Below are 26,465 nucleotides of genomic sequence, written 5' to 3'. Positions count from 1 at the left end.
GCAAACCATCTTATCCACGCCTAACCCAATCACAACCCTAGTCCCACCCCGATACAGATGCACCCTGCTTTTGTATTCCTCCCTGAGGGAGGGAGGGAATGCCTGGTGTGGCCACTCCCGTGGGGTCCAGTGGGTGTGGCTTCTGGGTATCACCCCTCCCCCTGCTGAGGACTAGCCTTGGGAGCCCAAATTTTCATGCCTGAATGTCCTCACCTACATTAACAAAATGGGGGTGCTTCTGATAACTTACCTCATAAACAAGTTAGTTACGAGGACTAAACGAGCTAACATAAATAAATTAGACCTCCAATTAAAATAAATAAATTTATATTAAAAAAAAAGAAATTAGAACAGTTTCCAGTAATAAACTTTCACTAGAATCTGTTTCTGCACTTGGACTTGGGGCAGGGTTTCATCCAAAGGAACTGCCTTTAAAAGTTTTTTGTAAGGACGACTGCCTTAAAACATGATTTCGTAATCGAGGAACACGTTCTTGTCCTTTCGTCCTTTGGCCAAAAACCAAGTCCTTCCGCCTGTCACCCATTAAGCCTGAACTCCAAGGGTTAAGGACCCATTCCCCCTTCTCCCCCAGACCTGAATCTCAGCGGCAGAGAGATGGGTTAATATATAAGGATGATCTCACTGTAGTCACAGAAGCGATTTCACTATAATCTTTGTTTTCTCCTGCTAACTTTCTAAATGGAGAAACATCTTATTAATTACCTAAGCATTTGGAACCCTTTGGAGGTACACGCCCCACAAATGCTATTATTATCACCCACATTTGGTGAAGTACTTGAGGATTACAAGTGTTCTGTAAAGGTTTATACATTACTCTGCTGTGACCCAAGATCCACAGTGGGACAGCAAAGACAGCCCAGGAAGAAGCATGAAGCTCCAGAGAGGCAGGGGTTTGTATAACAGGTATGAAATTCTCTTTCAGTTTAGCATAAAGATAGTCAGACTCCTAAAGAGAGTCATTTACAGCCATTAAGGAAACTGTGTATGACTGTAACTGGGAAAGCTGAGGGTTTGCTGCATATTCTTAGAAGGGGGTCCTTAGAGAAAAGGGTAACAGGGAAAGGATTTAAAATGCTGTGAGGGGCATTTTGAGTTAACTGGAAGAACTTCTTGACAATAAAAGCAGAACACTGCCAACAACTGTCACCACATCTTTCCCTACAGAGATTCTTTTTCTTTAAGTTCAGCCTAAAGGCAAGAAACTGGAACCCATCCTCCAGGCTGACCATTTTAGGTAGTAAGGTCAATGCAGAACATTGAATGGCTGCGCATTCTTTTTAAGTCTGAACTCTTCTTGTGGGAAAACTATCGGCTGGTGCCAGTGTGCCCTTAACACCCCTTAACACTCTCCACACTCTTTTCAACCAAGACAAAAAGACCTAGAACTGGCCATGCACAATAATCATTGTTTTGTTAGACCAAGGAGGCTGATCTTCCATGTCTGGTGATGATCTTAAAATTACCTTTTAAAATAAGGGTAGGGAGAGGAGGAATTGGATAGAAAGAGAGAGGATCAAGAATCAAGTAAAGCTCATGTGGCATGCAGGCATAGGAAAAATCTGAATAACCAGAGAAGTCATGGAGACCGTTATGCCAGGGGATTTCAAGGTCAATGCCAGGATCCTGGGAGGACAGGGTGGGGGAAGGGCTTCAGAAGCGGAGCCTTAGCTAGAACCTAGTAAAGCAGAAAACTCACTAAGAGACAGTGCTGAGGAAAATTAGAAACCTGCATGCTCACCAACAACCCACATCAGCACACAGACCAGTCTAGAGGAAAACATTTCTGCTCTGGATTTTTTTTTTTAAACATCTGCTATGCACGGTTTCAGATGATTATTGAAAGGATGTTCAGTTTTAAATAAAGGACAAAAGATATACAAGTTGAGGGAGAAAAGCCCACGCCCTCTTCTGTTAATGCTTAGAAAGATTCTACATTTCCCCCTCTTCATGTTATTTTAAAACATGAAAAAGAAAGAAAGCGGGGGGGGGGGGGGGGAGCAGTGTAGCAAATTCTCTGCCAGAAAACACACAGTAAATTCTAGCTTGTTAAGCAGCCTGGTTCCAAATTATTTCTAAAAAACAAATCCTAACAGTCATGTAGTTACAGCCTCTGAGGGAAGCTGTAAGACCGACGCTGGTGTCCCGGAACCCAAGCCACCAAAAAAAAAAAAAAAAAAAAAATCAAGAAAGAAACCTAACCGGTTTTCTGACAGAAATATGAAAGCAAAATCTCAGAAGCAAGAGGATGCCCCAGAGGAGGAGAAAGCTGCAGCTTGCAGTAATCTGTAAATGATTGCTGGTAAAGTCTGGAGGCTTCAGGCTTGATCTGTGTTTGTTCCAAAAGCAAGCCAAGAAGGACGGTGTTAATAAAGAGAGATTTAACTGAGAGCTGTGCTTGGAATAAAGTGGGCTACAAAAAGGTCAAATGTGATCAGTCGGAGCAGATTACAAGGGCTTTAAAAGGTGGTGTGGAGAAATGAGCCGGGGTGGGGAAGTAATATAGCGCAAGATTGATTTGGGGGGTGTGTGGGGGGGAGGGGGGGTGGAGAAAAGCCAGGACAAGTGCTTATCAATCCTAGAAGGAGGAAGAGCCGCGCGGGCGCCCAGTGGCTCCGGGCCTGAGCCGAGCAGCTGGCTGCCGCCTCCTTTCCCCTTCCCTCCCCGCGCCCCCTCCGCCCGGGACTGGACCTGCCTTCAGCCACCCTCTAGACAATGGTCTCTTTAATCTCTGATTTGGATCCACTCAAAGACTGGAAAGTTTTAAGGTAGGCCTGCTTTCCTTTCTCTCGCGTCGCTGTTTCCGTTCACGGCCAAGTTCCTCCCCCCGCACCCCCCCCCCCCCAATTAAGGCGCTCGGGTCGCTGCGCGCAGCGCCTGCGGTGGGAGGCGGGGGCCGCCGGATCTGCTCGGGGCTGGGGTGCTCCGGGGTGATTCGGCATCGACTTCCAGCAGACGCGGAAAGAGGGGCGTGAGAAGTCCTCAGTTTCATCCCCGAGGGGAAGGCGGCGTATTTTAATGACAGTTTGTCTTCGTGAAATGATTCTTGACGTCGGCCGAGTCTTAACCAGTTATCCTTGTCATTGCGTTTCATGGGGCACTGAATCCATCAGAGAAGTGGCAAACTTTCTGGGACTTCAGATAAAAAAGCGAACTTTTCCAGAAAACTATTGCTGCTCTTCTAGGAAGAGAGCCCATGGAAATGCGGTTTCCTCCTGTTGACCTCTCCTCCCCACCCCCAGGTCTAATTTGGAAAAGCCAGTGCTATGAAAACTCGGCTCACCTTTGAACCGAATGAGTGGAGTTTCTGAAAGGAGCTCTTTCTCTGAATGCCCCTGAAAAGATGAACTCTGACCACTTCATGATTCAGAGACCCAGAAAAATGAGAACCCAAGGACTTCAAAGGGGCAAAAGTTTATGCATTTCCTCCACTTGAGTCTAAACTGACTCCTCCCTTAGAGTTCACAATTCCTTTCTAGTTTAACTTAACATTGAAGAGTATTTCCCAGCCAAAAGAACTTTGGGCAGTTTTTAAAAAATAAAAAATGTTGATGAGTTTTTATGAAAAAGTGGTTCAACACAATGACGTGTTGTCTCTGGTATCTACTCCCGAACACGATTCCATTGGAACTACATCAAGTCCCAAACAAGGCACCTCTTTTTCCTGACGTCTTGTATTAATTGGCTATTACTTAGTTCTCTCTCATGAGCTCTGCCTAATTTTATTATTTTTAAAATTTATTTTATTGAAGTGTAGTTGATTTACAATGTCATGTTAATTTCTATTGTATAGCAGAGTAATTCGGTTATATATATATACATTGTTTTTCATGTTCTTTTCCATTATGGTTTATCACGGGATACAGAATATAGTTTCTTCTGTTATACAGTAGGACCTCGTTGTTTAGCCATCCTATATAGGTTGCATCTACAGTACTAATCCCAAACTCCTAATCCCTGTCTCCCTACTTGGCAGCCACAAGCCTGTTCTCTGTGAGTCTGTTTCTGTTTCATAGGTCAGCTCATTTGTGTCATATTCTAGATTCCACGTATGGTGTTTGTCTTTCTCTTTCTGACTTCACTTAGTATAATACTCTCTAGGTCCATTCTTGTTGCTGAAAATGGCATTATTTCGTTGTTTTTGATGGCTGCGTATTCCATTGTATATATATGTGCCACAGCTTCTTTATCCATTCAACTGTTGATGGACATTTAGGTTGTTTCCCTGTCTTGGCTATTGTAAATAGTGATGCAATAAACTAATTTTATTATTTTTAAAAGCAACCAGATGAGGGGCTTCGCTGGTGGTCCAGTGGCGAAGACTCTGAACTCCCAAAGCAGGGGGCCCGAGTTCGATCCCTGGTGGGGGAATTAGATCCCACGTGCTGCAACTAAGAATTCACATATTGCAACTAAAGAGATTCTGAGTGCGACAACTAAAGATTCTGAGTGCTGCAACTGAGGATTCCCTGTGATGCAACTAAGACCTGTTCCAGCCAAATAAATAAATAAATATTTTAAAAATAAACAAAAGCAACCACATGATACAAAAGAGCAAATAAATGAAAAATTGGCTATTATCTATCTCAATAATTTTCTTTTTAAAAATTCTTGTACCTTGCTCTCTAGAACGTCACATGTATCAGTCAGTCAGTTTAGTGTCTCGGTCATATCCGACTCTTTGCTACCCCATGGACTGCAGCACACCAGGTTTCCCGGTCCATCACCAACTCCCGGAGCTTGCTCAAACTCATGTCCATTGAGTTGGTGATGCCATCCAACCATCTTGTCCTCTGTCGTCCCCTTCTCCTCCTGCCTTCAATCTTTCCCGGCATCAGGGTCTTTTCCAGTGAGTCAGTTCTTTGTATCAGGTGGTGTGTATACATATCATATAGCATGTGTCGTTTTATAATCTCTGCAGTTAAATATCAAATGCGTTTCCAAGTTTCTGCCTCCCCTTCATAATCAAATTTTTAATGGGTATAAATGATGTTGATTTGTACATTGTTTTTACTGAATTACCCCGTTGATTGAAAGTTTAGACCGTTTCCAGTCCTTGATTTATATGAACGATTCAGTGGCATCTTTGTGCATATACCTTTCTGCTTTCATTAAGTAATTCCCAGGATTTCTAGATGAAAAAACACGAGTGTTTTATGGGCCTGTCAGTGATATTTTCTTCTATTTGTAGATTTAACTTTTACTTTTAAATGAGAGATGCTAAAGTACTTCTGTGAATGCCCTCATGATGCAGCTATTACAATAAATTTCATTCTCCTTTTCTTTAATTGCATTAGTAACCTACTTCTAATATTGAAATATTTCTTAAGGGTGCTTTTTAAAAAATTGTTTTGGGTGATTAACTTATTAATATTATTGCCCAAATGGATAAGACGGGCCCCAGCTCTGAGCATATGTAAGATCCAGTTCAGTTCAGTTCAGTGGCTCAGTCGTGTCCGACTCTTTGCGACCACATGGACTGCAGCATGCCAGGCCTCCCTGTCCATCACCAACTCCCGGAGTATACTCAGACTCATGTTCATTGAGTCGGTGATGCCAAAGGCTTTTTTAGATGATGATCCCTAGTCTTAATGTACTTGAAAACCAGTGGTAATGTTGCCTTTCCCCTCAATGTGTCTCTAACATAAGTGAAACGTATTTATGGCCAGAGTAAGTAAAGCTCCACAAACTTGGACTGAGAAGACCTGGGAAAGAGAAGGATCTTTGCATTGACCTCTGGTGCACCAAGTTCATTCTGTCCATACCTCTCCTTGGCAAGTGTTATTCCATCCTCATTTCAACTGTGTGTAATTCTTTCCCATGATAAATTATTATAAACTAGGTAGTATTTAAGCATTACATTTTAAATTCCTTTATTGTTTATAATCAGGCATCATTTTGGCTAATTCTGGTTCATAGAGCCATTCACTCACCAACACTAAGGCTCCGTCCATTACAGGCATGGTTTAATACTCCAGTTTATTGTGCTTCGCAGATATTGCATTTATTACAGACTGAAGGTTTGGAGCAACCCTGCAATGAGCAAGTCTTTTGGCACCATTTTTCCAGCAACATTTGCTCACTTCTTGTCTCAGTTTCCTATTTTGGTAGTTCTCTGAATATTTCAATTTTTTCATCATTATTGCACTTCTGGTGATCTGTGGTCAGGGATCTTTAATGTCACTTTTGCAAAAAGATCATGCATGATTCGCTGAAGGCTCAGATGACGGTTAACAATTTTCAGCAATAAAATATTTTTAAATTAAGGGGCTTCCCAGGTGGCTCAGTGGTAAACAATCCGCCTGCTAGTGCAGGAGACACAGGAGATGCGAGTTCAATCCCTGGATTGGGAAGATCTCCTGGAGAAAGAAATGGCAACCCACTCCAGTATTCTTGCCTGGAGAATCTCATGGACAGAGGAGCCTGGTGGGCTACAGTCCATGGGGCCACAAAAAGTCAGACACAACTGAGTGACTGAGCACACACACACACATACAATTGTTAGACATAATGCTATTTCACACTTGACAGATTATAGTTTAAATATAACTTTTATTTGCACTGGGAAACCGAAAAACGTGTGTGACTCACTTTATTGAGATTTTCACTTTACTGCAGGGGTCTGGAATCAAACCCATAATATCTCTGAGGTGAGCCTGTGTATGCAGGAGAAGCAGAGATACAACATGACCTTATAAATGGGATAATCTAGCTGGAGACTGAGGATGTGCATGCTAACGGCGTACAGGGTTATATGTGATATGATTTACGTCAATAAAATGCTTTACAAATCCAGAGGTGAGGGATCCTATTACAATACTGCTACTGCCCTTGTCTGGTTAATAGGTGAGCAGAATGCTTGGTCTATAACACAGAAAGACTTTCAGACCTGCCTAACCTGGAATATTTTCCATGTTTGCTCCAGGTATACAGCCTGGAGTTCTGCCAAACCTGCTGCTCTTGAAAAGTGATTGCAAGGCACATTTTTTGAATCTGCTTACACCCCAGTTTGGTGTTATAAGATATGATCTGCGAGTGGGATACCAGTTCAGGTCATAAACCTTTTTCAGGCACTGTATATTTGGCATCACTCCCTCCTAGGTTCATTTTGTCAAATGGAAAAAAAAATATATATATATACATATATATATATATATGTATATATATCCAGGTTGGGAATCCTGCTGTTGGCTGTTTTAACTCCTGTATACCTTAAGCGGCTTAAAAGAAATGACTTACACCAACATTCATGCCAACAATTTGCAACTGTAACACTCCCCTCTTGACCACTGGGAAAGCACAAACACAAAGGCTTCACTCAAGAGACTCAAAATCAGCTAAGTCAAAAAAAAAGGTACATAGAAGAAGAAAAAGAAAATGACAAAGTAGTAGATGTATGATTAAAAGAATAAAAAAATCCTGCCAATTTGATTCATATAAGAATTCATGGTCATCGATACCACCTGAGGGAAAACAAATCATAAAGATGACTCAAGTTCAACAGGTTGAAAACGGTACCTATAATCTCCCCCACGTCCTGGTTCTTTTCTGGTGTTCTCAGGCTTATGAATCACAGCAAGTAGGTATCCAGCCAGGTACTCAAATTGGAAAGTTGGCAGGCTCCCTCATCCCTCATATTCCTTCCTAATTACATCCAAGCTATCACCAGCTCCACGGATTTCAGCTCCTAAACATCTCCTGCATCCCCACTTTTCTCGCCCCAACTTTCCTTGCTGTGATCTTATTGTGCTCAGAACTCTATCAGTTCAGTTTAGTTCAGTTCAGTCGCTCAGTCGTGTCCGACTCTTTGCGACCCCATGAATCGCAGCACGCCAGGCCTCCCTGTCCATCACCAACTCCCGGAGTTCACCCAGACTCATGTCCATCAAGTCAGTGATGCCATCCAGCCATCTCATCCTCTCGTCCCCTTCTCCTCCTGCCCCCAATCCCTCCCAGCATCAGTGTCTTTTCCAATGAGTCAACTCTTCGCATGAAGCGGCCAAAGTACTGGGGTTTCAGCGTCAGCATCATTCCCTCCAAAGAAATCCCAGGGCTGATCTCCTTCAGAATGGACTGGTTGGATCTCCTTGCAGTCCAAGGGACTCTCAAGAGTCTTCTCCAACACCACAGTTCAAAAGCATCAATTATTCGGCGTTCAGCCTTCTTCACAGTCCAACTCTCATGACCAACCAACATGACCACAGGAAAAACCATAGCCTGGACTAGATGAACCTTTGTTGGCAAAGTAATGTCTCTGCTTTTGAATATGCTGTCTAGGTTGGTCATAACTTTCCTTCCAAGGAGTAAGCATCGTTTAATTTCACCATCTGCAGTGATTTTGGAGCCCCCAAAAATGAAGTCTGACAGTGTTTCCACTGTTTCCCCATCTATTTCCCATGAAGTGATGGGACCGGATGCCATGATTTTCATTTTCTGAATGTTGAGCTGTAAGCCAACTTTTTCACTCTCCACTTTCACTTTCATCAAGAGGCTTTTTAGTTCCTCTTCACTTTCTGCCATAAGGGTGGTGTCATCTGCATATCTGAGATTATTGATTTCTTCCAGTCCAGCGTTTCTCATGATGTACTCTGCATATAAGCTAAATAAACAGGGTGACAATATACAGCCTTGACGTACTCCTTTTCCTATTTGGAACCAGTCTGTTGTTCAATATCCAGTTCTAACTGTTGCTTCCTGACCTGCATACAAATTTCTCAAGAGGCAGATCAGGTGGTCTGGTATTCCCATCTCTTTCAGAATTTTCCACAGTTTATTGTGATCCACACAGTCAAAGGCTTTGGCATAGTCAATAAAGCAGAAATAGATGTTTTTCTGGAACTCTCTTGCTTTTTCCATGATCCAGCAGATGTTGGCAATTTGATCTCTGGTTCCTCTGCCTTTTCTAAAACCAGCTTGAACATCAGGAAGTTCACGATTCACATATTGCTGAAGCCTGACTTAGAGAATTTTGAGCATTACTTTACTAGCATGTGAGATGAGTGCAATTGTGCAGTAGTTTGAGCATTCTTTGGCATTGCCTTTCTTTGGGATTGGAATGAAAACTGACCTTTTCCAGTCCTGTGGCCACTGCTGAGTTTTCCAAATTTGCTGGCGTATAGAGTGCAGCACTTTCACAGCATCATCTTTCAGGATTTGAAATAGCTCCACTGGAATTCCATCACCTCCATTAGCTTTGTTCGTAGTGATGCTTTCTAAGGCCCACTTGACTTCACATTCCAGGATGTCTGGCTCTAGGTCAGTGACCACACCATCGTGAATATCTGGGTCATGAAGATCTTTTTTGTACAATTCTTCTGTGTATTCTTGCCATCTCTTCTTAATATCTTCTGCTTCTGTTACTCTATACTACCTCCTAAATCTCCCTGCTTCAATTCTTGCTATCATAGGCTACTTTTCACAGAAGAGGAATGAAAACACTTGAAAGCCGTAAATCAGATCATGTGACTTTCCTTTTAAAAGCCTCCTGGTTATTCTTCAAATAAAAGCCAAGACCCTTATCCTAACCCACAAGACCTCATCTGACCTTACCCTTGACTATCTCTTCAACCATAGCTCCTCTGTCTTTCCCCACATCCCACCTTACTCCAGCCCCTCTGGTCTTCTTTCTTTTCGTCCAATGAAGCAAGCTTATTTTGGCTGTAGGGTATTTGCAAGGAGCTGTCCCTCAGTACTCTTGCCTGGAAAATCCCATGGACGGAGGAGCCTGGTAGGCTGCAGTCCATGGGGTCGCAAAGAGTGGGACACGACTGAGCGGCTTCACTTTCACTTTCACTCCCGCTCTCTGCCTGGAAAACTCCCTCACTGTTCACCGGGCAGGATGCTACTGTCATTCAAGTCTTAGCTCAGATGTCACCTCCTCAGTGAAGCCTTCCTTGATTCCTCAATTTTTTTTTTTAATTGAAGTATAGTTAATTTACAATTAGTGTTAGTTTCAATTGTACAGCAAAGTGATTCAGTTATATATGTGTGTGTGTGGGTGTGTATATTCTTTTCCAGGTTCTTTTCCATTATAGGTTTTTACAATATATTGAGTATAGTTCCCTGTGGTATACAGTAGGACCTTGCTGTTTATCTGTTTTATATATCATAGTGTATGTATATTAATCCCAAACTCCTAACATATCTCTCCCTCCCAGACCCCTTAATTTAAAGCCATCTGAAAATGACTCTTTAGCATTTCTCACTGGTAGGCTGAACCATAGAAAACTGCCAACATTCAGCCACTGCAGACCTATAAAACTTTCAGTTTTGTATGGTTAAACTAATACTCTCACTATAGCACATATTGGTATCTGCTGTTTTCATATGTGCTTATTTATTATTTCTCTCCACTGTTAGGATCTATCTTTGGTATGGTTAACTGATGCCTAAAATATTTTCAGGCACATTATAGAGAATGAATGAGTGAAGAATGAATGAATGGGGACTTTTCCTGGTGGCCCACTGGCTAAGACTCCACCCTCCCAATGCAGGGGGCCTGGGTTCAATTCCTGGTCAGGTAACTAGATCTCACATGCTGCAACTAAAGATCTGGCATGCTGCAAGGCAAATTGAAGATCCCAAATGCTATAACTATGACTCAGCACAGCCAAATAAATATTGTTTTATGAAAAGAATGAATGAATGAATGATGTGGTCTCTGTGTATCTCCCTCATTAACTTTATACTCCGTGAGGCCAGAGGCTTTATGTATTTTGTTCATACTCCAGAGTTTCCCTGGGATGGTGGTGATGGTGTCTTATGTGGAATGAATAAATGGATGAGTGTCTTCTAACTCAGAGTTTAGTAATTCTCTCTCCACTTCCTCCCTTCTGTTGCAATCAGCCAAGTGTCTGGATTTAATAATATGGAAAATTTTTAAATTCTCTGAGAACCCAATTCAACCAGAATTTTTTCTACATAAAACAATGATCTAGATCAAGGGTTGGCAAACATTTATAAAGGGTCAGATAGTACAAGGGTCAGGTTTTGGTGGCCACACAATCTCTGTTGCAGCTACTTAGTTCTGCCATCAAAACATGAAAGTAGCCAAAGGAAGTATGTAAATAACTAGACTTGAATATGAACCAATAAAACTTTATTTATAGAAACAGGAAGTAGGTAGTATTTGGCCCTAGGGCCATAGCTTACCTTTCATCTATCATCTAGGCTAATGACTTGACCAACAACAACAACAGCAACAAAAATACAAGTGGTTTTGATAGATAGTTGGAAGGATGTTTTCAAATCTCATATGACAAAGTACATGCCATAAACTAACCTCATTATTGGGGAAAAAAATGAGGAGCCTTGGTGATATTTCACAGGTCAGCGATGTTTTCAGTCATGAGCACTTGATCTTGCAAAGATGATTACAGTCTGGAGGAAATTTATGGCTCGCACATCCCTTAAATGTTTGGACGAGCCTTCAGGCTATAACAAAAGACACTGTTGCCTGTTCCCTTACTGAGTGTGTGAGAAACTCCCTTTAATGAGAACAGCACATGTTGATGGAAAAAAAAAAAAAAATAGAACAAATCCTGACATGTTTTAAGTCACTGCCTGGCCTCGTTTCTTTCTGTTTCGTTGCTTTCTCCAGCTCATTTAGGAGATATTTCTCTTTCACATGCCTGATAAATCTCCCAAGATGAATTCCAAACTCAAGAAGAAAGCGTGCAGTGTGATTTTGAATGACTGCCGTGTGTAGATACTCTTCAGCTCATATTACGTGACATCTTGGAGATGCTTGGATTGGGGAGAGGTTATGGGGAACTCTCGTGGTGTCCAGTCAGAGCAGGTTGACCACCCAAAGATCAGGGATTATTAGTCTTCTTCCAGGATGACAGAAGAATTATTGATAGTTTCTGGGTGCCAGGCTTTATGCTAAGAGTTCCTTGTTTAATATCTCACTTAATCTTGCAGCAGCTCTATGACATAGGTGGCAGCACTGTGGCTCCTGTTTGCCGCACTGTAGACTCCAGGTTTTGTAGCTCTGGGCCAGAGCACTTGAAAATGTACTGTCTGGCACCTTGGAGCACTGGCACCTTGGTGAAGCATGTTGCTTTCACTGTGCCCTCGAAGGGAAAAATTTGCACCCCATCATTCTTTTTTCCACTGGAAAGTTTGAAGAATCATGACCCACGTACTCCTGGGTACTTTAAAAAATCTTTGCAGAGCAGGGGGAGAGTAAGGCTATGAAAAAGCAAGAGTTATATCCAGTAATAATTCTCTAGAAAGAATGAATTACATGTTTATAAAAGTGAACACAAGACCTGGGCCTTTTAAATAATGTATTATATCAGAGAATTATCTACTGTTTTTCACAAAACATGACTAATGTAGCACATAGCATAACTAATAACGACAAAGGGTATTATAAGATCACATAAAAATGTAGAAAAATCCTGTTATCCATAGGTTGGAATGTTACTGCCATGGTTTTTACCTCTCATTCCAGCCCTCAAAAATCCCAGATGTTAAGTCATCCTCAGGTATTGTTTCTAGTCCATTGACTCCAATAATCAGCAGAAAAATATTCACTTGACAATTACTTTATTCCCCCTGCTGAGTGGGTCTGTTTCTCCAGTGGATTGGACCAGCAGAGTATCAACGACAAACCCAACACATCCCAAACCTGTGAAATCTCTGTGAGGAGAAACAAAGGAAAAACTCCCCTGCCATGGGGGAATGTCTCTCTAAGGTCAGAGACCACAGAGAAGAATACTGGAGTGGGCTGCCATTTCCTTCTCCAAGGGATCTTCCCAGCCTAGGACTCAAACCCAGGTCTCTCACACTGCAGGCAAACTCTTTACCATCTGAGCCACCAGGAAACCCCCACAGAGAAGTTATTTTTCCCAAATGGAAGAGGATCACCTGCCGCTTTTATTCCACTATTTCAAAAGAGGATCTGCCAGTGACCTCTCTACACTCCCCAAATAAGTGTTCAAACTTAAGCGTTCCTGAATACTAGCATCATATTCTATAGATCAGGGATCCTCAACCCCTGGGCCATGAACTGGTACCAGGGGCCATGGCCTTTTAGGAACTGGGCCACACAGCAGGAGGTGAGTGGCAGGCTAGGGAGGGAAGCTTTGTCTGTATTTACAGCCACTTCCTAACCTCACATTTCTGTCAGATCAGCGGCAGCATCATGATGAGTTGTATAATTATTTCATTGTATATCACAGTGTAATGATAAATAGAAATAAAAGTGCACAACAAGTGTAATGCACTTGAATTATCCTGAAACCAACTCACCCCCCGCACCACCACCGCCAGTCTATGAGAGAATTGTCTTCCATGAAACTGGTCCCTCGTGCCAAAAAGGTTGGGGACTGGTGCTGTAGGTCATAGTGTAAGGAGAGGGCTCAAGGTCAGGTCTGTTCCCGCATACAGTCCCTGTGTTTCCTCCCTCTCTGTTTTGGTGCAACAGAAGGCACCTCAAGAGATCAGCTAATTACTCCCCTTTGTGCAACTTTGTGTTATAAAATCTCCCTGACCCAGATCTGATTCTTCCCCATTTCCTCCAAAGGCTTTCCAGTGTGCTCAGTGGTAAAGAATCTGCCTCTCATTGTAGGAGAAGCAGGTTCGATCCCTGGGACGGGAAATGGCAGCCCCCTCCAGTATTCTTTTCTGGAAAATCCCATGGACTGGGGGCTACAGTCCATGGGGTTGCTAAAGAGTCAGACTTGGCTTAGCGACCAAACAACAATTTCCTCAAACAGCTCAGTAACCATCTCTCCTTGCCTTTACATCCCACACAGTAGCCATCAGGCAAGAAGGTTTTCTTCCCCAAAATGCTCATAGCACTGAATCTAAGCCTTAGATGCTCCAGTGCTAGTCCAAATTTCCTGCTTTGTAAGGTTTATGTATATTTTAGTTTAATTCCTAGACTGTAAACTCTCAAAAGATAGATAAGGTCCACGCCCCATTCATCTTTGCATCCACTTGCATCCTTAGCATCACCTGGCATGGCATTTCACCCAGCCAGGATTGGAACAGACATCTGCATATTCCTGATTTGTAAGATGAGAGATTGAATGAGATTATATCCAGGGATCCCGTCTATAAAATTACACAATCAGTGTGAGAACAAAGAAGCACCCTCCCCCAGGACCCTGAGTCCCCTCTCTGAGCCACATGATGCATCCTTTCCCTACACTGACGAGTTTTTCTCACAGCAAAGCAATTCTCTTGCTATTGATCCTCATTTTCTTTCAAGCCTCTTTTATTCCCAGTCCTTCTGTAGAGTTGATGGACTAAACTACAAACCTGGTTTCAGATGTTCTGTCTCGAACTAGGGCTGTAATGTAAATCAGCTGTTCCAGGAATGAGTTTTGCTGACACGTATTGACATTAGCAATCATAGGACCAGTCCTACGGGGCTCGGTATTACAATCAGTCCGGGTTGCAGGTGTTTCGGTTACCCGTGGCTTTGGCACACCATTCTGTTCTTCATTGCACTAGTTTTTCATTCTTACAGAGACACAAATGTCTAAGCCAGAAAGAATTGTAAGAGGCCCCTAGAAACGGCAATTTTCTGTATTTTATCATGTTTCCTGGTGGGTGAGTGAAAGATTTTGTAAACAGAAAAATGTTGCCCTCATTTAAGTTTGGTATTTACAAATGGAACACAATGCTGCTTCTGAGCCTTTACACATGACATTTTTTCCCACCATCATTATCATCATTATTGACCATAACAACCATTATTGAGTACCCAAAAGCTGGAATATTCTTTCCATCTTCTCCATGAAACACACATGCTTAAAAAGTTTGTTCTAACCTGAGCTTCTGAAGGCGACTTTGCCTGATAACCCTGCTCACTTTGTCCACTTGCCTCATTAGAACTTCCTGAACATTTAGCCATCACTCTATAGAGATGTAGTTTAAATGACTATTTGGAATATGGGGGCTTTTAAGGGGCAGATATAATTGACATATAGCCTTATGTTAGTTTTTGGTGTGCAACATAATGATTCACTGTTTGTAAAGACTGCAAAAGGATCACCACAGTAAATCCAGCTAACATGTCACCATACATAGTTACAAAATATTTTTCCTATGATGAGAATTTTTAAGATTTACTTTCTTAGCAACTTTCAACTATGCAATGTAGTATTATTAGCTATAGTCACCACGCTATACATTTCATCCTCATGACTTACTCATTTTATAATTCGAAGTTTGTATGTTTTGACCTTCATCTATTTGGCCCAACCCCTAACTCCCCACCTCTGACAACCACCACTCTCATCTCTGCATCTATGAGCCAATTTGAGTTGGTGGAGGTTTTTTGTTGTTGTTGTTTTTTATAAGATTCTACATGTAAGTAAGATAATACAGTATTTGTCTCTGTCTCACTTATTTCACTTCGTGTGTAACACCTTCAGGTTCCATTCATGTTGTTGCATGTGGCAAGATTTTATTCTTCTTTATGGCTGAAAATATTCTGTTGTACATATATCCTACCTCTTCTTACCCATCCGTCTACTGATGCATGCTTAGATAGTTACCATATCTTGGCTGTTTTAAATAAAGTTGCCATGATATGGCGGAGAAGGCAGTGGCACCCCACTCCAGTACTCTCGCCTGGAAAATCCCATGGACGGAGGAGCCTGGTGTGCTGCAGTCCATGGGGTCACTAAGAGTCGGACATGACTGAACAACTTCACTTTCACTTTTCACTTTCATGCATTGGAGAAGGAAATGGCAACCCACTCTAGTGTTGTTGCCTGGAGAATCCCAGGGACGGGGGAGCCTGGTGGGCTGCCATCTATGGGGTTGCACAGAGTCGGACACGACTGAAGTGACTTAGCAGCAGCAACCATGATATGGGGGTGTATATACCCTTCTGAGTTAAGTGTTTTTATTTTCGCCAGATAAATACCCAGGAGTGGAATTGCTGGATTATGTGGTAGTTCTATTTTTTATTTTCTGAAGAAGCTCCTTACTGTTCTCCATAATGGCCACCAGTAGTATTTTCATTTACACCAGTAGTGTACAAGGATTTCCTTTTCTCCACATCCTTGCCAACACTTTGTATTTATTGTCTTTCTGATAACAGCCATTCTAATAGGCAGGAGGTGATAACTGCATTGTGGTTTTGATGGGCATTTCCCTGATAAATAGTGACACTGAGCACCTTTTTATATGCCTGTTGGCCATCTGTATGTCTTCTTTGGAAAAAATGTCTTTTCAGATTCTCTGCCTATTTTTAAATTAGGTGACCTTCAACACTGAGGCCCGCTATGGTGGGTATTTATGAAATCTGTACATTTCAATGACATAACAATTGTGGTTCTTTTACACACAGATGGGAAGTAAGATTGGGCAAATTGTTAAATGGCATTGTGCTCAGGGAATGGAGGGATATTTGGGTCCTGATGGAGATGACAGCTACCTCTCATGGGCAAGTTTCCACAGGGACTGAGGATGGAGAGGCCGAGATGGGGGCCCCTCAGTTTCCCAACCAAGGATTTTAAAAGCTGTTTGTTTGGGAATCCTAGGGGTGAGAGAGGGGAGCTGGAACATTCTATAATACTTAGTCAGCCTCCCCTACTGCCAATTCTGCCAAATTCAGACCCTTGTGGCCTGAGAGAAACAATAACAAATTGAAGCAAAAACAATAGTTGATAACTAAATGTATCATTGGCCCAAAACCCCTATATACATATATATCTGTAAAATCTAATGAGCTGGTTTGGACTATACAGAATACTCAGTTTTCCCTTGATATAATCTAGTTTCTTCCAAGTAACTTCTGCTCTGTTTCTCATCGAAACCGCAGCTTTGGTTAGAATGTTCCTGCTGAAGGTAATCAAACACTGACTATTTCATCTCCATTTTACAGTGGTCTAAACCAAGTGTTGGTAAACTTTTTTTTTTTTTTGGCAACGGGCCAGTTAGCCAATATTTTTGGCTTTGCTGACACACCATATGGTCTCTGTCACAACTATTCAGCTTTGCCATGGTAGCACAAAAGCAGCCAGAGACAATATAGAAATGAATGGGCATGGCGGTATTCCAATAAAACTCTACTTACAAAAACAGAGAGTGGGCTGGATATGACCCACAGGCCATCATCAGTCAGTGGCCCATGTATGCTCCGCTGAGTTCTGGATCTTTCAGAGCCAAGGCAGCCTGGCCAGCAGCAGGGAAATTGAACTAGAGGAAGCAGCAAGAGAGAATGTGTTTTCCCAGATGCTGTGCACTGAGCTGACCTAAGCTGTACTTGGCTTCATCGCTGGGAAGAAGAGAAAGGGTACGGGGAGTAAGGGAGGGACGGTTGGGCTGTCTCAGACCCAGGATCACCTTTTACTTTGGCTACATGGAGGCAAGAAGCAGAGCGTCCTTCACCTTTCAAGGAAGACCCAGCACTCTTACCCACCTGACCTTTATGATGACCCGGAAGCTCATCAATCCGTTGCCAGAACTCATCTGTTTGGAGCATAGGGTCAGATGAGGAAATGAGACCAAGGGAGGGAAAGAAAAGAGGATCTTGAAGAATCTGTCCTACAAGGATTATAGGAATCTGAGGAAAGAAGGCAACCCGGGTCATTGATTGCCCAAAGCCCAAGATAGTCACAAAGTGATTTCTGGAGAAATACAGCCTGACTCCCGGTGCCTTTGGTCTGTATCCACTGTTGCTATCTTTATCACCACAAAATTGTCCTGGAACTTACCTGACAGTCCAGTGGTTAAGACTCTGCCTTCCAGTGAAAAGAGGGTATGGGTTCGCTCTCTGGTTAAGGAGATGAGATCCCACATACCTCGTGGCCAAAAAACCAAAAAAACATAAAACAGAAGCAATGTTGTAACAAATTCAATAAAGACTCAAAAAATCTTCAAAAAAAAAAAATCGCCCTCTTCTTTAGGATGTGGCCAGGTGGCACAGTAGTAAAGAATCCACCTGCCAATGCAGGAGATGAAAGATTTGTGAGTTCAATCCCTGGCTCAGGAAGATCCCGTGGAGTAGGAAATGGGAACCCCCTCCAATATTCATGCCTGGAAAATTCCACGGACAGAGGAGCCTAGTGAGCTACACAGTGCATACGGTCACAGAGTCAAACACCGCTGAGCACACAGCATTAAACAAAAATAAAGCTCACTCACAGATTGAAGGCTAAGTTGAACATGTGCATGATTGTGCCAAGCAGAGAGATTTAGTATCTCACAGAAGCCCACAATTCCTGCCTATGACGGGTACCTCTTTGCCCCCACTGTGACGGGTCATTCGTCACCATCATTGTAGAACACAAATAGCATTTTTGAAGAGATTTGGGATTAAGAACGGGCACCAGGCCAAATGAAGGACCACAGCTTTCCTGGCTTCTCCAGCGTTGTAAAGCTCTTCAGAGAGATCAATCAGTTACAGCTTACTCGGAATCTAGATTACCATGATATGATGTCTGGGAATTTACATTTTAAGACTTACTTCCTCTTATGCAGCTGGAGTGGGGCTGCGGGGGTGGGGGCACAAGTGTCCAGGAATTAGGAGTTTGGTGAGGATTTCTGTGCCCCAGTGTTTCTGCCCAGAAGACCAGTGTCAGGAGCACTTGAGGGTGAGTTGAGTCCCTTCCTGGTGCAGGGAGCGCTCTCCACTCTTGAACCTTACTTAATAAATTACCACTTCACAATAAATTGCCCTTAAATCACTCAATCGAAAGTGTCAGTTCCTCTTGTCAAAGAGCTGGAATTATATAAGAGAAGACCACTGGAGAGAGACGTGGTTTGAAGCAGAATTTCTTTCTTAAAGACTTTAATTTCATTTATGACTTCTTCCCAATTGCTAGGAAACCCTCTGGTGCCTGCCCTGCTCCAGATCTAATCAGGCTCCCTCCCAGCTCCCTGGCTTTGTTCTCTTCCCCAGCCCCCAACTGTCCCCTCCTGGAGCAGGACGCAGATTTTACCTCTGAGCCCCTGGCACTGGTGATGACAGACAGGAAGGATCAGGAAGGAAGAGTGCTATGTAATGCATCATTTGCTCGATTAATATTTCTGAAGGAAAGGAAGGCGAGTGTCACTGTTTTCATCTTTGAAAGAGGGGTGAGTGTGTTGGAGGAAAACAGCTCCTGAGGACTTGGATTTTTGTTTAAAAGTAAAAAACCAGTAACTGAGTTGGAGAGTAAAGCTGTTTCCCTGCTTCCCAAACTAGTATTTGCCTTCCTGTCTTCTCTCATTACGAAAGGCAGGCCGCAAAGGCAGTTTTCCATTTATTGAACATATCTTGGGCAGAGCTCTCATAACGGGACTAGCGTATTGTGCTTTTGAATCCTGCTTTTAAGCTCTGTCTGCAATCAGGCCGAGCTCTCTGGAGGATAAAGCTATATTAAGCTTTAAATCTCTAGTTAATTTTTTTGTTTGTTTCCATAAAATTGCTTTCCGTGTCTTTTGCTTTTTCTCTGCGGGTCACTGTTCAGTAAATCAGCAGAATCACCAGTCCTCTCAATGAGCCCATTAGTTAGATGGGGATCAGAGAGAAATATTTTGCATATAAACTTCAAACACCATAAAGCAGAGAAAGAGTAAGAGGATTTGAAGTCACTGACTCTCTATTTTATAGCATGGGTATTTCATCCCAGTAATTGGTTTAAATCCCTTTTGATCATCATTTCTTATATTTTGGCAATATTTTTCTCTTTATAAAGACTGTGAATGTTTTTTAACCTGTCCGAACGCCCTTCTCCCACCTTGATCTTTTACTTTCAGTGATCCCCTGCAACTTAATTTGCTCTGAACTCCAACCGCCATACTGTAAAAGTTTGAACCACATCTTTGAGGCAATAAATTTCTGTGTTTGTCATTGGTAGGCAGAGTGGCTTTTGTTAATTAGAGTTCAGATGAGGAAAAAATAAACCTGTTCTAGAAGGAAAATGCCCTCATGTTTCACAAATCTATTGATTTACATTTTGATTTCTCTTTATATTTGATTTTTAAAAAAATAATTGGAGGTAAATGTAGTTAATTTTGTGTTATAAGGTGATACAGGGAGCTGCCTGTCTGCTTCTGGCTCTAGATAAACCTCTGTTTTAAGAAGTATTTGCTGAAAACCTAATCTACCTGATTATAGCAATCAAGATGTTTTGGGTTTATTGAGTGTATTTTGCAAATGCACAGTTTAATTATGACATTCTCTGTGTCCCTTTCCTATGATTATTTTTCTCTGTAATATGCACATATTGAATAGCCATCGAACTGTCTGTAACGGGGAAAATGAATAAGTGGAAAATTAAATGTCCAGTTAAGTAGCAAGAAGCCTTCAGCAGATATGGAAAACAAGTCATATCTTAAAAATACAGTCCATTCTTCTGAGGGGCTTGAATAAACAAACTTAGTATTACTCAAGCTAATCATATGGCACTAATTTACTGCCTTGCTTTTCCATTAAACTCTCTCCAGGTGACTCCATATGACAGTTGAGTTTAGTAGATTCCAGATTCAGGTAATGGATTAACATTAAGCAGATATTCTTTTAAAGACAGCATGTAACCAAAGTCTGTACTTGAATTTTCAACATGAAAACCTCTAGTAGAGGAAATATAAACTGTGTTAACAGGAATTCTTCTGCCCCTTACTTAAGAAAGAAAACCGAGCACTGGAAAAGGAAATTGGAAGTCTGTTGTTGTTCAGTCACTAAGTTGTGTCTGACTTTTTGCAACCCCATGCACTGTAGCACGCCAGGCTTCCCTGACCTTCACTATCTCCTAGAGTTTGCTCAAATTCATGTCCACTGAGTCAGTGATGCCATCCAACCAACTCATCCTCTGTCGTCCCCTTCTCCTCCCACCCTCAATCTTTCCCAGCATCAGGATCTTTTCCAATGAGTCAGCTCTTTGCATCAGGTGGCCAACGTATTGGAGCTTTGAAAGTATGTAGGTTATAGTTATTGGAAACTGTTCCAGAGGTCTCTGGATGGTACACAGCAAATATGGCAGGCGGTCAAGGGGTCTCCCCTCTGCTGCTTGAAGTAAGTGGATGCTTGGTGGGAGTCAGAGTTGAAGAGAAGGAAGAGACACATCTGTCTATATTAGGCTTTCTTTGTCCTGAATTTTGGACATGAAGTAAGATAATGAGATTGGTGGAGGCCTTCCTGGTGGTTCAGTTGGTAAAGAATCCACTTGCAATGCAGAAGACAGGGGTCCAATCCCTGGGTCAGGAAGATCTCCTGGAGAAGTGAATGGCTACATACTCCAGTATTTCTGCCTGGGAAATCCCAGTGGACAGAGGAGCCTAGCAGGCTACAGCCCATTGGGTCACACAGAGTCCGGCATGACTTAGTGACTAAACCACCACCAACCACCACCGCCAAAGAGGTTGGTGAGCTTACTCCCTTCCTCGACATTTCTTATTCTAATTTGTTCCTGGAGCCTAACATGTAGGGAGGAGAGAGAGCTTCAGAACAACACAGACATGAATCCAGGTCCAATCTGCCACTTAATAGCTGTGTGACTTTAGCTAGATACTGAACCTCTGAGGTAGTGTTACCAAGCAAAGGTTGTGTGCCTAACATGGAGTGAGGCCAAATAAAATTAAACATCACAGTTTAGAGCAGAGAAAGTTTATTGCAGGGCAAAGCAATGAGAACGGGTGGCTCATGCTCAGAACCCCCAAACTCTTCGATGGTTCAAGGGAGAGAGTTTTTATAGGCAAAATTTGGGGTGAGGGCTATCAGTTCAGTTCAGTCGCTCAGTCATGTCCGACTCTGCAACCCCATGAATCGCAGCATGCCAGGCCTCCCTGTCCATCACCAATTCAGACGCATGTCCATCACTCTCCTCTTTCACTTTAATCAAGAGGCTCTTTAGTTCTTCTTCACTTTCTGCCATCAGATCAGATCAGATCAGTTGCTCAGTCGTGTCTGACTCTTTGCGACCCCATGAATCGCAGCATGCCAGGCCTTCCTGTCCATTACCAACTTCCGGAGTTCACTGAGACTCATGTCCATCGATTGCGTGATGCCATCCAACCATCTCATCCTCTGTCGTCCCCTTCTCCTCCTGCCCCCAATCCCTCCCAGCATCAGAGTCTTTTCCAAGGAGTCAACTCTTCATATGAGATGACCAAAGTCCTGGAGTTTCAGCTTTAGCATCATTCCTTCCAAAGAAATCCCAGGGCTGATCTCCTTCAGAATGGACTGGTTGGATCTCCTTGCAGTCCAAGGGACTCTCAAGAGTCTTCTCCAACACCACAGTTCAAAAGCATCAATTCTTCGGCGCTCAGCCTTCTTTACAGTCCAACTCTCACATCCATACATGACCACATGAAAAACCATAGCCTTGACTAGACGGACCTTTGTTGGCAAAGTAATGTCTCTGCTTTTGAATATACTATCTAGGTTGGTCATAACTTTTCTTCCAAGGAGTAAGCGTCTTTTAATTTCATGGCTGAAGTCACCATCTGCAGTGATTTTGAAGCCCCCCAAAATAAAGTCTGACACTGTTTCCACTGTTTCCCCATCTATTTGCCATGAAGTGTTGGGACTGGATGCCATGATCTTCGTTTTCTGAATGTTGAGTTTTAAGCCAACTTTTTCACTCTCCTCTTTCACCTTCATCAAGAGGCTTTTTAGTTCCTCTTCACTTTCTGCCATAAGGGTGGTGTCATCTGCATATCTGAGGTTATTGATATTTGTCCTGGCAATCTTGATTCCAGCTTGTGCTTCTTCCAGCCCAGCGTTTCTCATGATGTACTCTGTAAGGGCTATAGTGTGTGACTTTCTTCTGATTGGTTAGTGGTGAGGTACCAGGGAGGTGTTCCAGGAATCTTATGCTCAGCTTGAAGTTGCTGTCCTCCACCTCGGTGGGGGTTTTAGTGCTACAGAAGAACTCAAAGATGTCATTAAATATATTCCTTGAGGAGGAATCAGGACCCTGCCCTATGACTGCACTATTGTTTAGAGAGGAAAACATGAATGAGATCATAAAATGGCATCTGTGTAGATACAGAAGTAGGTAGAGCTGTGGGAATTATACAGGGGCCTCTGGCCTAGTTAGGGAGATTAGGAAAGGTGCTCCTGTGGAGTGGTTAGTTAAAGTAAGATCAGAACATGATGTAGGATTTAACTAGTAGGAAAAGGTGCTAAGATGCCTTCTAAGCCATGTTGGGGATCTTGTTCTTTCATCCTGAGAACAATGGAAACTACTCAGATTTTTCAACAGCAATGTGCCAAGAAGATTTCCAAAAGTTCATACAGAGAGCAAGTATGGATGTGCAAAGAGCATTTCTGAAGCTGTTGGAGATGTCCAGTCCAGAGATGACAGGAGCTTGAACTAGGAGAATAGCAGTAGGGAGGGAGATAAGTGGACAGACTCAAGTCAGATTTAGAGGCTTCCCAGGTGGCTCAGTGGTTAAAAAGAAAAAAAAAAAAAAATCTGCCTGCCAATACACGGAGATGTAGGAGATGTGGGTTCAATCCTGAGCTGTGAAGATCCCCTGGAGAAGGAAATGGCAACCTGCTCCAGTTATTCTTGCCAGGATAATCCCATGGACAGAGAAGCCTGGTGGGCTACAGTCCATGGGGTTGCATAGGAGCCAGATATGACTTAGTGAATAAACAACAAAAAATGAGATTTAGGAAGTAAAATCTAAGGATTTGAGGTGATCTTGGAGATGAGGGTCAGGGAAGAAAAATACCAAGGATGACTTGTACATTTATGGCATGGTGGGTGTGTCATTTACTGAGGTTGAATCTTGCAAGAGAACCAGATTTAAGGTTGGTTTGGACATCCTGAATCCAACGTTGCCTCTAAGATACCTAAGGAGACACCTCAAGCAATAAGTTGACCCTATGGATCTCAAATTCCAAAGAGATGAGTGGAGAGATCTAAATATAGTTCATTTGTGTGTTGGGGGGTGAGGGGGTGATTGAATGCATCTGTGGTGGTTGAATGCATGTAAGTAACATTGGCATGGAAAGGAAAGAGGACCTAGGACTGAGGCTTAAGAAAATACCAGTGGTCAATGGCTTAGCTCCTGATGTTCGCCACACATCTTAGTCATCATTAAATTAATTTCACTTTCTCCTCGGAAGCACCTCTTGAGTTAAGGTCCTTCTCTTCTTCCTTAGTGCTTTGGCCGTGAGGTCTTCTGTCTTTCTCTCTAATTTGGTTAGGTTCTAACAAGGTTCACTGGCACTTTCCTTCCCGACCCCGGGGCTTCTCATGGAGCTACTGTGGTTATCTTCTTAGACAAGTGTGATCTTATTTCTCCCCTACTTAGAAGCCTTGGGTCTCCCTGTTCTCTCCTGTTTCTGTGTTTGCTGAGCAAGAATCACGTTGTACCGCCACTACTTATTCCAAAGTTGGTTTCTCTCTGGCTGAAATGCAATAGACTCGCTGGTAGAGGGGACCAGACTTCACCCACCTTTGGATCTTCAAAGCCTGGGAAAGCATTTGGCATCTGGGAAGTGTGCAGTGATGTGACCCCTGCTGCCATTCGACCTTCCGTTCCTTCTCTACAAATGTGGCCACAGCTCTTTGCTGCCTGCCTACCTCAGAGGCACATTTTCCTGCAAGGGAAGGAATCTCCTTACCTTAAAGAAAGGAGTTATATAAACAATGCTTAAAAGGAGTGCTAGGATGCACATATGCAATCATGTGTTTTGAACTTAGTAGGCAAAGTGGCTTTACTGGTTTAGGCATGACATTATTTTTACTCAAAGTAAAATGTTCTCAAAACACCCCCCTCCACCAGATTAAATTCCATAGGTTAATTACATGTGTTCAGTGAGAAAAATTTCAAACTTCTTTTTAAAGAATCTCAGGGGAAAAGATGTCTTTTAAAGGAATTAACTACCTGTATTTCTTGTATATAGACCTGATTTACTATTTTACTGGTTTTCTGCAATGAAGGTTCTTTTCCTACTCTTTTCATATGAAAGAGATAGCATGTTTTTGAATAAGTATGGAAACCTTATCCTTTGGAGATAAGGAAATTAGATATTTACCTATTACATATTTTTATTTTTCATCTTGTTTGGAAAACAACTGGTCCTAGTAGCTTGCCTAGGATTGATATATTCCAAAAAATCTACATATAATTAACTTTTTGTACATTTCTAAGATTTTTCACTTGTAGGGCAATGATGAATACTGATAAATCCAAAATGAAATTTTTAGGAATAATTTACTTATTTTGATAAGAGTCTGGATTCTCTGAGCTCTTAAAAACAGGATGTTTTCTTGAGATGGAGTAAAAAGGCCCTGAAAAATACCATATGTAATTCTATTCTTCTGTTGTTTCCTTGGGGAATAAAATACCACAACCAAGAAAGCACTTCTTAAAGCTTTTTTTCTGTGTGTGTGTGGATAGAAACAGAAAGAAAAAATATACAGGTAATACCAGTACCCTTTAGAGTTCCAGGTAAAAATAAATGTATGATGAGCCTGAAGTTGAAATTACAGGTTAAGTCAAAATCCGGTATCTGAGGCCTGTCTCCAGACATTTCAGCTGCACCAGCTCTGCATTCGGAGAAGGCGATGGCATCCCACTCCAGTACTCTTGCCTGGAAAATCCCATGGACGGAGGAGCCTGGTAGGCTGCCGTCTATGGGGTCGCACATAGTCAGACATGACTGAAGCGACTTAGCAGCAGCAGCAGCAGCTCTACATTTATAGACTTCCCCCACACAGTCTTATAGGATAAGTGGGGAAGAGTGAGGATCAGAGCTGTTGCCAGGATATAAATTGGTTACAGGACTGTAACTCAATTTGAGTAATTAGGAATGAGGAGTCGTGATCCATCTCATGCTTTGACTGTTCACATTTAGATCTCTCTTCTCTGCACCTCATGCTTTTTAATCTGTCGGTTCAGTTCAGTTACTCAGTCATACTCGACTCTGCAACCCCATGGACTGCATGCAGCATGCCAGGCCTCCCTGTCCATCACCAACTCCCAGAGTTTGCTCAAACTCATGTCCATCGAGTCAATGATGCCATCCAACCATCTCATACTCTGTTGTCCCCTTCTCCTCATGCCTTCAATCTTTCCCAGCATCAGAGTCTTCTCAAATGAGTCAGCTCTTCACATGAGGTTGCCAAAGTACTGGAATTTCAGCTTTAGCATCATTCCTTCCAAATAAATCCCAGGGCTGATCTCCTTCAGAATGGACTGGTTGGATCTCCTTGCAGTCCAAGGGACTCTCAAGAGTCTTCTCCAAAACCACAGTTCAAAAGCATCAATTCTTTGGCTCTCAGTTTTTGTTATGGTCCAACTCACATCCATACATGACTACTTGAAAAACCACAGCTTTGACTAGACAGACCTTTGTTGGCAAACTAATGTCTCTGTTTTTTCATATGCTGTCTAGGTTGGTCATAGCTGTTCTTCCAAGGAGCAAGCATCTTTTAATTTCATGGCTGCAGTCATCATCTGCAGTGATTTTGGAGCCCCCCCCCCCAAAAGTCTCTCACTGTTTCCATTGTTTTCCCATCTATTTGCCATGAAGT

At 42.4% G+C, this 26,465-nt stretch overlaps 1 protein-coding gene across 2 annotated transcripts in view; it reads left to right on the top strand.

Moving 5' to 3' along the window:
* The window catches only part of CELF2 (CUGBP Elav-like family member 2), a 671,895-nt gene that overhangs the window by 111,505 nt on the left and 533,925 nt on the right, over nt 1-26,465 (top strand). Inside the window, exon 1 of one of the 2 annotated variants that reach the window (XM_070800744.1) lies at nt 2,635-2,786. The exons of the other annotated variant lie outside the window; for it this stretch is intronic. Within the exon in view, the coding sequence (XP_070656845.1) occupies nt 2,734-2,786 (53 nt within the window). The 5' untranslated portion in view covers nt 2,635-2,733. Of the gene's footprint in view, nt 1-2,634; nt 2,787-26,465 lie in introns of those variants that run through there. 2 annotated transcript variants of the gene reach the window in all.

Source organism: Bos indicus, chromosome 13 (assembly GCF_029378745.1).
Source record: "Bos indicus isolate NIAB-ARS_2022 breed Sahiwal x Tharparkar chromosome 13, NIAB-ARS_B.indTharparkar_mat_pri_1.0, whole genome shotgun sequence".
NCBI classification, from domain to species: Eukaryota; Metazoa; Chordata; class Mammalia; order Artiodactyla; family Bovidae; genus Bos; species Bos indicus.
The sequence above is the reverse complement of the archived record's forward strand: the minus strand, read 5'-3'. Positions and strand labels throughout refer to the sequence as shown.